Raw genomic sequence first — 16,311 nt, forward strand, 5'->3', positions numbered from 1 at the left:
CTCTAGAGTTTCGATAGATTCTGTGAAAAAGTCTTATCAATTAGAAATGTAGCAATTTTACACCACAGTAGCATTAAAGAAATTCAGTGTTACTGTTACTGCTTTTACTAATTCCAAATCAATAATGTCAATTTGAAAGAAGGGTTTGTGATGAGAAAATTGCTAATTAAAAAGTCAGATTGGCTGGTACATAAATTATACACGAATATGTGGAAAAATTCCCACCTCTTACCATCCAGGGGATTAAAATGAATATGAGAAGTGTCACACAGCATTACAGGATTCTAGTGTTAAGAAATTAGGGTTGTGTGTCTTTAAGTGAACACCACCGTTTCCGGGTCATGCTGCATTCATGTAATATTAGCAAAATGGGAATTTTAAAAAAGTGTCATTCTGACATGGGCGTGTCCACGTATTGTTTCTACGTGGTTAGCTCTTGTACGAATCTAATCTATTTTATGGTCACGGCACACCAATAATGAACATCGTTAAACAAGATTTAAAAAAAAACAATACGGCTCAGTGTTTGGATTAATTAGTGTGAATTGCAGCAATATTTAAACTGGTATTCACTGGTATCAGAAATGACTATCAACGGTGTTGCATTACAAGTCATTTTTCCAACAGGTTGTCAACACGTATGTCTCTTTTCTCCACGTAGGAGACATTCCCGCTGGATACATTTTAAGGAATTAGTCCTGAAATTTTCGAGTGGTCGAAATTACGATTTAAATGCCACAACCTGAACGCGGCAAGAAGGGTCAACAAATATGGCTAACTACTAGCTTCCGATAGCTCGTCCAGTTATTGCTCACGGCCTGTATGTGCGTATACAATAACCCCCCACCTTCTTCAAATGACAATATATGAAATATTGTCAAAATGAAATTATTTTAGTGCTAACAGTAACGTGTTAATTCTCTGAAACGTAACATAACGGGGTTTGCTATCCAGCTACGATAGCTAACGTTAGCTAGCGTCGTTGCTGTTGTTGTGACAGGGTTTGTTTTGTTTATAGGCTATAGGTGAATCTATGAAGCTAACTTATCATGTGTCATGTTTTTTAACAATATAAACATCTAAGTAAAAAGCAGCCGTGCTAAACCTTTGCCGTATACACTGCTGTGTAGTAAGTTAAGTACCTTGTGAAGTTTATGCTAAACTAATTTGTATTCTAATATTTTCAAAATAAAAGCAGGCAGGATGGCTTCATTTGGCTGGAAGAGGAAAGCTGGGGAGAAGGTGTCGAAGTCAGTGGTGCAGCAGTTTGAGGCTGAAGCTGAGAAGGCTGAGGATGAGAGACCACCAGGGCTGGATGCGGACGAGGATGATGAGGATGTCGACTGGCTGCAAGCCATCAAACGACGGCGGCAGGTCCTACTGGAGGACTGTGCAGCCAAGAGCAAGAGGCTGAAGGATGAGGGTGCACTGCTGGCTCAAGAGGGCAGGTGGGTAGTACGAGCCTGAGGGGAGGGGAGATGCTCAAAGCAGCCAGCACTGTGCACTGTGCACATGTGCATTGTTGTAGAAATAACACACACACACAGAGACATGCAAACATTAAATACTGAGTCCATTTTGTAACCAATGCAAACTATTAATTGGTGTCTGTTTGACAGGATTAGTGAGGATTATATATCTCAATCATTGGGAAAAAAATTAACAATGCACTGTTGTAAACATGGGCACTGGATGTTTACTCAGCTGTGGGTTTAACAAAACCGACCAGTGCTGAACAAACAAGCTGTATGTGCACACACATTTATCTCCTTTCAAAGACATTTTCCAGCACTTTGTGTCTGCTTTACATCAAGCGGGATTACAAGTTGAATCCTCTATTGTACGACACATTGCTTCCTACCTTGAGTATTTATGTGGGCCGATGCATTGGATGTCAGTGTTTTAACCTTTGTTCTACCTGTGCTGCATGCTCAGACACACGGTCCATATAATAGATGTGTTTATATAAAGAGTAATTAGAAGTAGCTCAACTAATGCAAATAATGATGTGTGTTACCAGAAATTGTCCAGAAGAGGGCGCCATTGTACAGAGCATACATATTATTTAGCTCCATCTGAGCTTAAAGTTTCCTCTCTTTTTTTTATGTCCCTTGATATTGATATTATTTCTGTGTAAGCACTAGTTAGAAGTATTGCAATAATCTGTTTTTTGCATTTCAAATCCCAATTATCTTTTGTTCCTCATAAAAAGAAATCACTTATTCAAAAGAAATAACTTTGATTGTGATGGAAACGGCCCTATTTGTACTTTGTGAAAAATAAGAGCACAGAGCATTTTGATTAAAAAAACTAAACAAACTTTTCAATTAAATTAAAAGGACATATTTTGCAGTGAAACACTCATTACAGCCACGATCTCTTCTTGTAGCTTCCGGAAAAAACCTCACGAAGAGTTTATGTTATGTTGAATGATGGTAACCACACATTTGAGTCATGTCATGAGTATTATTTATCTCTCATCATGACACACCAAAAAAGACACCGACCGAAGGCTGATTGAGCTTCCTGTGTATGTTGTGTATTTTTAGACTTCAGTGTTAAAAGACACACTCTCATCTTTCAGTATTTTCTTTACCTGACATGTCTTCCCCTGAGAATTGGCATTTTAACCCACATAACAATCACGTGGGGGAGGATGAGGAGGACAGAGGATGTAACGCTGTTGCCCGTAGTGACGGCACGTAATTGTATTTTCGAGGAGAAAGTGGATCTTGCCGGGGAAATGATGCCTTACTGCCGCGGTAATGGCTGCTCGGAGGTCTGAGCTGGTGTCTGGTTGTGGAGGGTGGATGTGAGCTAGGAGTTGTTGTTCTTTTTTTTTACCTCCTCTTAACGTTGTTGACCTCTGATGTCAGTCTGTCATTATTACCGTTGTTTAGATGGTTCTGATGTCAGTGAAGGCCTCATCTAGTACCTGCATGTGGTCCGCTTGCGTCACTTCGTGCGCTGATAGGCTTTACTTGCCTTTCGGCTGTTTTTCTGCATTTTTGAGGTCAGACGATATTGTTTTATCTTGAATTCATCAAGTTAGAGTTAGACACAGTTTCCCGCACTCCCTCAATTACTAATGTTTTACTAAGCATGGTCAATATTCAACCGGTGCTGGCAGGGCCAATTTATAAACCTCACTTAACATCTGGCCTGTTGAACAGTGCAGGAAAATATGAGAAATTCCCCATGGACGCAGTAATATTTATACAACACTGCTCAAAATAACATGTTTTATAATTGTGCATATTGCTGCCATGCACAGTCGACACTTAATAAGGATGACAGACTGTCTCGTTATATTTGTGCATGCATGAATGGACCGCTTGACATTTTTATTGATGAGCTGCAGCGATGAAATGAAAACAAAACAAAAAGTCATTGTCTGAGTGACAAATGATCGGTTGAAAAAACCCAAACAAACTTAATAAGACGTGGACTGCACATTCACTTGTCGATACGGTCGGCCTATAACTTGTTACCTGGGCTACCTTTGAAATTAAAGACCTGAGGCTTCAAAACATTTGAAATGTCACCTCACAAAGACGCTGGCAAGGCTCAACAGGCATGTGAAGGTCAGACAAAAGATGACTGACAGCGCGCATCTTCATTTAAACATCAGGCAGAGAAAACACGCCAGTTGTTTTGGAGACAAGGATGGAAAAATCAGACCATGCAGTTGTAGAACTGGGCCTCATTTTATATCATGAATGGCCCAATTTTTCTTTTTTGTGTGTGTGTGTGTGTGTGTGTGTGTGTGTGTGTGTGTGTGTGTGTGGAGGTGTGGGAGTTGTGAGGCATTTCACATCATCATCCAAATACTCCACATAGTTTTCTGATTTCTCTGGCTTCCAGCTGCCGCGCTGAGTCAGTTCTGTGACTTGGCATTCGTGGGCCTTTTTTAGCATCTTCCACGAGGCTTCATGAGGTTTTTCTGGTTTACATTAAAGGGATAGTTCAACATTCTGGCAAACTGGCCCATTGCCATAATCCCTATAGTCATAGCAGTAGGTTTGTTACCTTTAATTGTCGGTGCAAGCTATTTTTAGAACGGCGGAGCAGAGCTACGCTACGGAGGCTAATGGGATTTCTTGGTTTCCCTCATCAAACTCATCAAAAACACAATCCAACAACTCCAAAACGCTCTCGTGGACAAGTTGTGACCTGTACATTCACCACGCTGTGAGATAATAACATAACGTTACGAGACGGAGTTATTTTCGAGGTAAATACAGAGAAAAACGGTCCCTGAAGGCAACGCGCATCAGCGGTTTTGCATGAATTTACCCCGAAAACGACTCTGTCTCATAATGTTCCATTATCTCACAGCGTGGTGAATGTGCAGGTCACAACTTGTCCATCAGAGCGTTTTGGAGTTGTTGGATTGTGTATTTGATGCCAAAAAATCCCATGAGCCTCCGTAGCATAGCTCTGAGCAGTTCTAAAACGAAAAAAAGAACTGTTCTAAAAATAGCTTGCACCGACAATTAAAGGTAACGAACCTACTGCTATGACTATAGGGATTATGGCAATGGGCCAATTTACCAAAATGTTAACTATCCCTTTAAGCCAGTTGGTTTACTGTGTAATAGCATTTTTACCTCCTTTGTGAGATACTTCCTATTGTAATTATATAATCAAGTTCTTTTGCATTTAAACCACCTAAGACACCTAACCTTCTGCTTTCCCAGACTTCCTTCTGTAATTTGTGAATTCAAGTTCCTTTACACTTGACCATCTGTGATGCCCAACTTCCCACTTCCTAATTCACACTCAAACCCCTTTGTATTTTAAATTGTATCTCCTGACTCCATACCTCGGGAGACCGGTGAAGATGCCTTCAAAGACAAAGGTGTGAAAAGACAATCAGGGAAGGGGCCGGCTACAGGACACAAACATACCCCAGAGGTGGACCTTCCCTCAGCTATAAATGTATAGGTTTTCCCCATGTTCGGGGTCTTTCTTCATTTTGAACCGCTCGCATGTTGATTGACCTTTTCTTTGCAAAGAAAATAAAACTCGGTCGACCGGCAAGAAGTCTCTATTTCATTCTTCACCAAAGCAGAAAAATTTCCACGACAACTGCTATAAGTGTTATCATAACCATGCGCCTGGGATGTTTCCAGCAGTGTGTTAAGTGGTCGTAATGCCCCAATACTGTACGTTTTTTCAGCCCTAAAACATGCTCGAGTCTGTTTCGTATTTGTTCACTCTCTCTTCAAACCAAACACAAGGTTGCACTTACGTCTGCAGCCTATTTTTGTTCAAACTTTATTTCTTTCTTTTTTTTCTCCCCTCCTCTCTTGACGTATGTTCAGAGTTGATACACAACAGTAAGGGAGTCATTTTTAGCTCTCAGGCTTCATGTGGTGTATGTTGGTTATTGCTTAATTTCCTCACATGATTTTGCAGTGTCATTTGCCTCATCTGTTGGTAAGATTTCGTCACTGCTCTGGTTCCATTTCCTCACTCGGTCTGAGCCTTTTGCCTTTTGTCAGACTCTATTGTAGTTCTGAGTTCAGTCTCTGGTTGTTAATGCTCTCATTGTGTGACTTTTTCAAACTTTTTTTTAAATTGCTGTTCAATTTGTCCGGATGTCCGTCTCCATAATCCTACGAAAAGACGTAGACGTGACGGCCGTGTTCTCAAACCTAGGATTTTATCTCCTAATCTTTCCAAATCTTCATCTTGATCAGGAAATGATTCTTGAGTCAATATTGACTTGAGAAGGAGGAGGAGAGGGAGGTTGTCCACGAGCGAGCGCCGGCGGGAACATCACGGGTTCACTTCGCTCAGTGCGTTACCTGCTTTTTGCTGTAAACCTAAACAACTGTTACCTCTAGTAAACAAATTTATGCAAAGCAGATCATCAGGAGGCAGCAGGCGGCCGTGATGCTCGGAGCGCTGACATTTAAACTAAGTTCTGCCCAAATTTTATGCAAATCCCGTTTGTGTTTTTAGCCTGAGAAGGTGCTGGTCACCACCTTCTGTGCAAGGCTAGTTCAGATAAGAAACTGATTGATGCTATTCATTCCTGTGGACCTGTGTGTGTGTGTGTTTAACCTGCAGAAGTCTTTGTGTGCTCGGTGCCGCCTCTCTGTTAACCAGATGGACAGGTGTTGTGCGGTACATTTGGAGCTTTACAGCTTCAAGCAGCCTATATTAACAGCATATTGTAGCTCTTCTCCTCCCCCCTCTCTCTCTATTTACAAGCCTGTATAACAAAGACCAATCAGCTCTGCTCAGAAATCTTTACGTTAATGAAAACCAGAAGTCACTGTCGTGCAGAGTAGCATGGGAATCCCCGCTCTTGAGAAGTTGTATGGCAGTGATTGAGACATATCTCCAGTTAAATGAGTGCCTTTTAAACAAGAAACAGCAGGAGGGGGGGGACATGTTGGACAAACATACATGGCCTTATGTGAGGTTACATAACGTCGGATCTTAGGGTGGAGACAATTGAAGTCCAGTTTCACTTCTTTATGTGATTGTCTTTCTGAGTCAGGCATTAAACCTCACCCAAAGTCAATACATGGACGTGATTAGCTCAATGTAGGGCAACATGTCCGTGCAGGGCCTTGATACTGTTGGGTAACTTTATACCGCACTGTAGCATCCATGGGGGTATTAATAGTTTGCATGTGCAGCTATTCAGTAATACGTGTAGTCCAGGTTGTAGTTTCCTTATGTGAAAGTAATGAATTCTCACGAGAGGTTCAATTACAGCGTGTATGTTTTTCTTAGGCACTGGGAGGCCGTGAAGAAGTGGGACGAGGCCATTCAGCTGACCCCAGACAACCCAGAGCTGTATGAGATGAAGTCACAGGTAATTTTCTTATTTCCCGCTCACATTATACACTGCCTGTCCCAAAAAAAAGTCACAGCTTGAATTTAACTTAGCTAATAGGTAAGAGCCTCCCATTGGATAATTACTGCAAGGATGATAATGATTCTAACCCTAACTCATTTCTTGAACAACAATGTTGGAAGACACATCCTGTGCTCGTAGAGAAGATGTTAATCGGCTTCAGAAGGGTCCAATTATTGGCATCAAGCAAATAAAACATCTAAGGAAATTGCTGAGACTAATAAAATTGGGTTAAGAACTGTCCAAACGCATTACTAAAGACTGAAAGGATAGTGGGGAACCATCATCTTCAAGGACAAAATGTGGTCCAATGTGACCACAGAGTCCAGACCTTCACCCCACTGAGAATCATTGAAAAATGAAGGCAACTCTGGATGGAAATAAATGTTGTGACATTGCATAAGCTTATTGAAACGATGCCATAGCGAATGCGCGCTGTAATCAAAGCTAAAGGCGGTGCAACGAAATGTGTGTGACTTTTTTTTTTTGGGACGGGCAGTGTATCTGATACTCTTTTTCCTTCATGCATAACAGAGGAGTACAACGCTGATTTAACCAGTACATTCCCAATGCGTATAACATTGTTTGACTCATAATGGAAGAGGTGGAGAATAGAGGGTCAAAATCAGTGAAGCACAGCCAGAAATCTGCAGCTGTGAAACAACTTGACCATCAACTGTGGAGGCAAATTTCAAGTGATATCTGTAACCGATGTTTGACCGCTTTAACAGTCGAAAGTTGGTTGATTATTAACAAATGCACTAAACACAGCGGATGTCGCAGGTAATAAAACCATCATTTAACAACTGATGTAACCTCTGTTTGCTGAGTAAATCGTGAATTCGAACAACAAACACAGAATTATTTAATCTGCAAATTAAACAATACAAATGAATGACTTCATTTAAACGGTACACAGCTTCCTCTCCTGCCCAAATGTAGACAAAGACCAAACTTTTTAAACCGCCAATTGTTGAGCAATGTGGTCAAGACGGTCTGTGACTATGTCTATGACCCACCGCTTCCTCATTCAGTAGAAGGGACTGGGAGTCGTAAATGTGATGCCTCTAACAGCTGTCACCACAGTTTGGGGGGTGGGGAGGGTGCAGTTACACATCTGTATGATCTGACAGGGGTTTTGTGAATTAAAGAAATCATTGCCAACAGTTGTGTTTTTGCACTTCTGTGGTTCCTTCTCAGCCATCACAGCCACATACATCCTCCTGTCAGCTGCTGCCACTGTGGTATGCTTTTAAAGTGAGATAAGTGATATCAGTGGGGTGGTGATGACAACGCCGAACCTCTGCTCTACGTCTCCAACAGCTTCTAAGTGGCTCTGCTTTTTTTTTTTTTTTTTAGCTCAGTTTACTTCCTCTTCTATTCAGCCCATACCTCTGTGTGTTTACATCTTTTTTTAATGTCCCTTTTACTCTGTTGTTCCTCGGCCCCCGCGCCTCTTTTTCCTCTTGACATTTTCAGTAAATTGTTCCCATATATGTGGGACGAGCAGGAAAGCCGGAGGAGTTAGTCAAAACCTCCATTACTCCTTATTCATTTACTACAAACAAACACAATAAAGTTGCTCCGTATCGCCATAACCATTCACATCAGATGGAGTATTGTGTGCCTAATGTAATATAATCCATTCAAGGATATTTGAGAAGGAAATCATTAGAGGAGCAGGCCTGGAGTCAGAACGCAACCACAATTGTTCGTTTTTTTTTTGTTTTTTTTTTCCCCATGCCATTACTGACATGAGTAAGCACAGCCTCCTTTTTTTCCCATTTGCTCAGATTCATCTTCGGCGTGTGGAGCTGCAGCACGTCGGGCCTGTTGCCGTCCATTATCAGTGTTGATGTTATTAGGCTGTAAATAGGCTGGATCTCATTCTCATCACATCCCCCTATTATCTTGTCCAGATGATGAGGAGCGGTTACGCTGATCCTGCTTATTTACTTCCCCTCATCACTTCCCTCCTGTTAATGGCAGTCCTGTTTTACCTAATCTGACCAGCTCAGCTCATAATGGACCCGCTGTTCACTCTGGAGGAAATTGGCGCTGGGGGTAAAACTGTCACCACACCTACCCGGATTATATATTACTGATTATATTAATGATTTCTAGAGAAGTGTTTTTTTTTCTTCCTCAGGTTCATTATTAAATCAGTTGGAGATTTAGTGATAAAGTCTTGAGGTCAACTGAGGGAACTTCAGCTTTAAAGGGATAGTTCAACATTTTGGCCCATTGCCATAATCCCTATAGTCATAGCAGTAGGTTCGTTACCTTTAATTGTCGGTGCAAGCTATTTTTAGAACGGCAGAGCAGAGCGGCGAGCTGCTCAGAGCTACGCTACGGAGGATAAATGGGATTTCTTGGTTTCCCTCATCAGACTCATCAAATACACAATCCAACAACTCCACAACGCTCTGGTGGACAAGTTGTGACCTGCACATTCACCACGCTATGAGATAATAATGAAACGTTACAGACAGAGTTGTTATAGAGGTAAATTCATGCAAAACCGCTGATGCGTGTTGCTTTCAGGGACAGTTTTTCAGCAAGCAGTCTCTGTATTTACCTCTAAAACAACTCCGTCTTGTAACGTTTCGTTATTATCTCATAGCGTGGTGAATGTGCAGGTCACAACTTGTCCACGAGAGCGTTTTGGAGTTGTTGGATTGTGTATTTGATGAGTTTGATGAGGGAAACCAAGAAATCCCATTAGCCTCCGTAGCGTAGCTCTGAGCAGTTCTAAAAATAGCTTGCACCGACAAATAAAGGTAACGAACCTACTGCTATGACTATAGGGATTATGACAATGGGCCAATTTGCCAAAATGTTGAACTATCCCTTTAAAAATGAACGTCTAAGTTAACAGGTGGAGGCATTCATGCTATTATTGGCCTGTGTATCAAGTGTAGTTATTTAGACGATGATACAAGCTTCTGCCTCTGGTCACCTCAGACCCACTGCTCTTTGACAACGGTTTATTCAGTCAGACATAAACAAAACAGACGCCTTAGATTCCCAGTATAGACCGTGTTCTGAAACGACCACAACACACTTTCAGTCTTGCACCTCCTCTGCAGGAATGAAAGTGTGTCAGAGTTGCTCTGTCAAAGTTGACTCACATTAGAAAATCGTGTACCTAGTCTTCAGTGTATGATCTCCTAGCTGACTGGCAGCAATACAGAGATTTCCTGGCACTTATGTTACAACTGCAGGAACCTGCACTGCTCCAGACAATAAAAACCTCCCGACGCTGCCAATGATTAATATTAATAATCTGTGAAAAGTACGTTTTTTTTTGTTTTTCGCAAGTTGTTTATGCAGATCAGTTTCCCATCACAAAGCAAGTTTAAAAAAAATTCTGTATAAAGATTTAATGCATGAATGGACTTAATGTCCTAAGATGATTCACAAGAGTCCGTGAGGTTGAAGAGGTTAATGAGTTCAGTGCGACTCTGTTAAATGTGAGCATTGATAAGTGAATAAGTAAATTACAGAGAATAATCGTGGCTGTGCAGTTGTTCTGTCCTGTCCTGTGCTGTTCTGTGCAGTTCGATCAAACAGCCAATGAGTCACTCATTGGTTATGATTCATCTCTCAATTAATAGTTTTGGTTTGTATCATGTACAAAAAAACATTTTAAAAAAACATGCTCATAACAGGTTAGTTGAGTTCAAAGTGATTAACAGTGGTGTGTTGTTCAGGGCTGTAACTAGGTTATTTATTGTTTATTATTCTACCAGTTATTTTCTTGATTTATCTTTGGGTTTATAGAAAGTTAGTGAAATGTCAAACAATTTGTACAACCCAATGACGTCAGGAACATGTCACCACAGAATCGATTGTAGAAAATAAATCATCATTGCTTTAGTGCTGATTTTACCATTTACTGCTTCCAAAAAATCAAATCAAAACCCAAAGATATTCCAATTATATTGATGTTAAATAAATATTTTATAATAAAAATATTGTTTTTTTATATACAGTATATATTTAGCTCAAGAAATTACAAATCAGAAACTTTCTTTTCTTTCTCACTGACTCACTTCTTAGACAAAACAACACTGCATCTGCATGTGCTGCACAGTCCTAAGTTGCTATTTTGTTTATTGTTTCCTTTCTTGTTTTGCTCACATACATCACATGTTGACGAGATGTTACTCCAGATGTCACTTGTGCTTTGAGGGAAACATCAGCTGCAGACCACCACTGACTCTCTTCCATTAGATAATCATTATGTCAGACTGTTGTAATCATATTTTTCATGTAGTGTTTTAACAAAGGGAACACCCCGTCCCCCTTGTTGTCCGTTGCTCACCACAGAAAGTCTCAAAGTCTCGTGTCCTCCACCACAGGTACTGACCATCCTGCAGGAAGTGTTCCCGGCCGTGAAAGCCGCGGAGATGGCCGTCAAGTTTCGACCGCTGTGGTGGGAGGGCTGGCAGACTCTGGGCCGTGCGCAGCTCAACCTGGGAGAGCTGGACCTGGTGCGTATGACTGGTAACAAACTCCAAATGACAAGAAAGTAGAAACTAGGGCGTGGGAAACTTACTGTACTGCACAACTGCAAACAAACACTCAAGTAGCTGCTGGAAGACTTTAGTCAGAGTCGAGGAAGAAGAGACGCGATAGGAAGAAACAACACAACCTGGAAAAAAGCAATTACATAACATTGTTTATTAATTGCAGATGATGGTGTGTTAGCTGTGTCCTCTGTGGTGACTAAAGCCCAGTGCATGTTTCTAAAAAAGGCTCTTTTTTTTTTTTACACAGCCGAAGCTAATTCCAAATACAAGCCGGCACATAGAGACAGCACCAGTAGTCAATCAGATGCGATGTTTAACGACTGAAGACTCGCTAATGGCCTTTGTCGGGTTGGAGTTTGCAATAAAAAACTACACCCGTCTGAGTATCTGTCTCTAAATCAGCGGCGTCTTGGTTTTTGAAGAGCCGTTGAGATTCTTCAGTTATCTGTTTACTACTTCTTGCATACTCCCTCCCTGCGTCTGAAGTCGAAGTGCCTCCCTCAGAGCACGCCCAGACGCCCGGGGCCTTGCACGATTGCTTAAATTGCCCCAGAACACGTCGGGACCTGTGGATGCGCAAAAAAAACCCCATTGGGATCACAGTTGCACTGCTTCTCCCCCTCCACCGTGTATTTAGAGCGAAGCAAACAAGGCTGAACTAAGAAGCCTTTCAGTTAATGGCACCGTGTGTCGCTCCTACATGTCCCGGAGCGACAGACCTGTCCTACGGCACCAGAAGCAACAATGGGAAGTGTTGAAAGTTACCCGAGACAGAACTAAACCAAATATAGACACACCTCCCTTCTATAATGAAGCTATTGGGAAGGAAGGGAAAGAAAAAAAACACAACGTCTATTTTTAGCGAGACTTGTTCGGTCGAGTTTTAGGGCTTCGTGTGCATCAACATGTTCGAGTGGTGCCTGTTTGTGCAAATGTAAAGTGCAGTCATTTCCCTCGTTTTGCTCTTCTCAACAGTCTCATCTTTTCTTTGCATCCTTTAATTTCTCACTTCATGAAAAACGGAAAGTACCCAAATAAAACAGGCTGATAAGTCTCGGTGTTTTCAAAATATTGGATGCTTGCTGACATGGACACAACCTTGCAGGATGACGGCTCGGGTGCACATTTATCTTCTGGTTGTCATTTTGTTGTTAATATGCCCGCTGTGGCGTCCGTCTGTTGAAGGATTGTTTTTAGTCTGAGAGACTCTGGACGGTTTCATTTGTCAAACTCTATTATGGTCCATTAGTCAAAGACTTTCAGTTGAACTTGACTGTGCAGGTTATTTCAGTTCCAGGTGGGGAACGTTAAGTAAGCGCTGTGCAAGAGAGAGAGAGATGAAAAAAATACATATCTGTTTATTTTCACATTGACAAAGAAAATACTCGGAGCAGAAAATGAACTGAACGATTTCTTTGCGGTGCAGTAACACGTTTCTGTTTTGTTAAAGCAGTTATTAGTGGCCAAGGCAAACAAATGGGGAAAAACCAGAGTTTGTTATTGTTCTGATTATTACACGTTTGACGTTTGATACCTCAGCAGAACTTAACATAAAATTCAAACCCCAGCTCGGCTACAAGACTTTGTTCCAGGACCGACACTGGACTAGATTTTCATAAGAGGTGTGACTCATTGTGTCGCTGGGAACAGGTGCAACCTCTGTTTCCCATACATTAATATATTTATGGCAGCGTGTCAACATCAAAAAAGAAAGAGAGGGGCTGTAGAAACTAATAAAAGCTGTTGAAAAGCTGATAGACCTTAATAACCTTTCTAAAGGTCAAAAATGAAGGATGTTAAGTTGTTTAAATTTAAAATGAATCATTTATCACACCAGGAGACGGTGCAGGAGGGACAGAACCAGAGAAACGTGTTCTCGCTCATGTGCTCCAGTTTAAAGTCAAGCTGCTGCACTTTGCACAAACTGTTCACAATAATGTAGAAACCTCAGTTCTTGACATTTTAAATATTTGCAATAGAGCACAGTATTATTTTATGATTAACTTCTACTTTCTTCTCATTTGTTGCTCTTAAAGGGATAAAGAGGTACAAGATCCATAGGAGGGGCATGAATTGGATGATAGAGTTTTGTTTTTTTGTTTTTTTCCAAATTGACATGTAGTTTCCAACTCTTTATTGCCCAACAAAGACATAAAAATGACAGAGAAGCAAGATGCAGAAAGTCAGTGTTTGTTCTCGGTCCTTGCCTTAGTTTACAGTCTACATCTCTGTCCAGATGACGTAAACACGGCCTAACCCTAAATCTTGTGTTTCTTGGCAAAATTCAAAAACCGGCATTTCCAAATCATCAAGATAAATGTTTTGACTGGGACCATCCCAGACCTGGGGGGTATCCTGCACAGAGGAGGGAGGCAACAGAGCAACCAAAAAAAGTCACTTAGTAAATCACGTGAACCTCCCACTGACTCTTTTTCAGCCACTTCAACCAACATGGGAATATGTTTGATATTAGGACCCATAAACAACAAGAGGCCGTTTGTATTTCTACTCAATGGGACAATAACTTTCAAATCGATTGTGAACATGCACAGTCAGCGAGGAGGTATTGATGACTTCTTAATGAAGCAGTAAATCTGACTGAGCCGTTAGCTGCACTGATGTGGTGTCATATCGTTAATCTGTGAGAGTAATGATGAACCCATAAACCAACCTGGAGGATGCTGTCAGATGCTATAAACTCTTCTTTACTGACAGACTGAATTCAGACCTCCTGTTTTTTTTACTGCCCATGAAATTGTGTGTTTAAATCCAGTGGTGGACAGTAACAGAGTAAATTTACTTGAGTACTGTACTGAAGTACATATTCAGAGGATTTGTACTTTACTTGAGTATTAGATTTCTTTGGTACTTATTACTCTTACTTGAATACATTTCCAAGACAAATATTTTTACTTTTACTCGATACTTTGTTACTTTCAGGTCTGCTCTTTTTTTTTCTCTCTTTCTAAAATCCTATTGGACACAAGCTGTGTTTGTCAAAGAAGGAAACCCTAACCCCTAAAAGCAGCACATCAGTGCAGCTGGTTTCAAAGAGTTAATTCTCAGAAACAAGAGTTAAAAGCTCCTTAAATTCATTTAGAAAAAATTATAGTAATTCATTGGTGTGAAAAATAAGAAATTTACTCTTACTTTTACTTAAAGTAAATTTAGAAGCATGTACTTTTGGATACTTAAGTTACCTTTAGAAGCAAGTACTTTTTTACTCTTACTCGAGTAACATGTCGACTGAGCTACTTTTACTTGTAACGGAGTAAATTTTGACCAGTAGTATTTGTACTCTTACTCAAGTACTGGGGTCGAGTACTCTGTCCATCTCTGTTTAAATCCTAAGCTGATGTCGACACTCTCCCTGCAGGCTGTCAGGTCTTTCCAGGTTGCGATCCACCTGTGTCCGTCGGAGCGCAGCCTGTGGCAGGAGGATCTGGTGTGGGCTTCCAGGTTACGGAAGCAGCATTTAGCGACCAAGGAGAAGATCCGGCAGGAGGAGGAGACCAAAAACCAGATCCTGAACGCCCCCGAGCTGGAGCAGGATTATGATTTTGAGTCCGACGAGGTGCTGGCTGCCTGCGTGGCCGTTGCTGAGCGACAGGCCCGTTTTGAGGAGCTGAAGAGGACGTCGGTGGTCGTAGACTGTGACGGGAATATTAAGACTGTAGTCTCTGGAGAAGGAGGAGAAGGAGGATCAGGGGACGCAGCCACGCCATCAGCTGAACAGTTTGTTAAAGCACGAGGACTTTGAACCGGTCTCAGCGCGAAGCGATCGTCCCTGTTCTATGTTTTTAGGACTCGACTTGATTATTTATAGAAAATAAAACCCAAAACGAGAACTGAAAACTTCCAGGCAAGAGGTGTAAAACAAGTTGAATACAGTTGTTTTGTTTCGTGTTAAATGTGCATGCAAAGTTTTGACATGTGTACACAAAGATTAAAGATATTTTCAAAAATATATTCTGCCTCATTTAGTCTCAGTCGGTTGCAGAAACCAAAAATAACAGCTAGAGAGTCACATTTCAGTGAGTAAACATTAACCCGTCCAACAGAGACTGGGAGGTTAGCAAAGATGCATCAAGATAAAGCTAGTACAAATGTTAACATCTTACTGTTATGTTTTGTATTAATTTGTTTATTATAAATTATAAACTTCCAAAACAACACTGAGCTGATTAGCTAATAGCTAATGTACTTTGAGGCTACAGTATAATCTGCTCTCTGACACTTATAGGACATCACATCTATCAGACGAGACGATCTCTGGAGCTTTTAATGAGAATAAAAACAGGATTTCAAACAAGGTTGAACAATGAATCTAAATGTTGCTGAAATCGCAATATGGTGTGCAAGTGCAATATCCAAGATTGTAGGAGCTGAAAGTTTCTAAGTCTGCGAAAATGTATCATAACATACCATTATAAATGGTGGATTATAGCACAAAACCCCATGACTCATCACTGTCTCAGTATCTGAAACATGCACTCTGGTGTTTTTGCAAAATGTTCAGCCCTGATTATTATGTGGTTGAAGTTTTTCATTTATAATCATTAAATTAAAACTCAATTTACATAAAACGTATAGATAATAAAGGGCTGTTTGCTCTGTGTTAGATAAAATAAATTAATCCGTCAAAACTGAAAATCTTTAAAGGATTAAGCTACAAAGTCTGAAATAAATTAGTAAAAGTTGTTCACTGCTGGGAAATGGTCATCAAACAGGAAACACACACTGATGGCTAAATGTTTGTGAGATGTCAGTGTGTACAACTGTGTTTGTGTGACAGGTCAGGTTTCAATTAGTCATTGAGTGAATACACGTGAATCAAGTGCGTGATAGTTTGCTGTGTTTCCTGTATTTATCTTTACTTGGTAACTGTTTGACTCTGTG

At 40.8% G+C, this 16,311-nt stretch overlaps 1 protein-coding gene across 2 annotated transcripts; it reads left to right on the top strand.

Moving 5' to 3' along the window:
- The first annotated feature begins 755 nt into the window (after positions 1-755).
- ttc33 (tetratricopeptide repeat domain 33) lies at positions 756-15,379 on the top strand. 2 transcript variants are annotated; one of them, XM_085793064.1, is made up of 5 exons: positions 756-824; positions 1,196-1,448; positions 6,754-6,835; positions 11,242-11,373; positions 14,789-15,379. In XM_085793064.1, exons 2-5 carry the CDS (start codon positions 1,204-1,206, stop codon positions 15,170-15,172), a joined length of 843 nt encoding a protein of 280 aa, XP_085649190.1. In that variant the 5' UTR covers positions 756-824; positions 1,196-1,203; the 3' UTR covers positions 15,173-15,379. The 2 variants fall into 2 exon arrangements, with proteins under 2 accessions (XP_085649190.1, XP_085649189.1); XM_085793063.1 differs by having other exon boundaries at positions 771-824; positions 1,203-1,448.
- The last annotated feature ends 932 nt before the right edge of the window (positions 15,380-16,311 follow it).

This window comes from Trachurus japonicus, chromosome 12 (genome assembly GCF_045865225.1).
Source record: "Trachurus japonicus isolate A0001 chromosome 12, Traja_1.0".
NCBI lineage: Eukaryota > Metazoa > Chordata > Actinopteri > Carangiformes > Carangidae > Trachurus > Trachurus japonicus.

What these genes read in the sequence shown, in the direction of transcription:
- ttc33 (XM_085793063.1), top strand. An exon ending in TGTATGAGATGAAGTCACAG is followed by an intron (nt 6,836 to 11,241) that starts GTAATTTTCTTA and finishes CCTCCACCACAG; the next exon opens with GTACTGACCATCCTGCAGGA. An exon ending in ACCTGGGAGAGCTGGACCTG is followed by an intron (nt 11,374 to 14,788) that starts GTGCGTATGACT and finishes CTCTCCCTGCAG; the next exon opens with GCTGTCAGGTCTTTCCAGGT.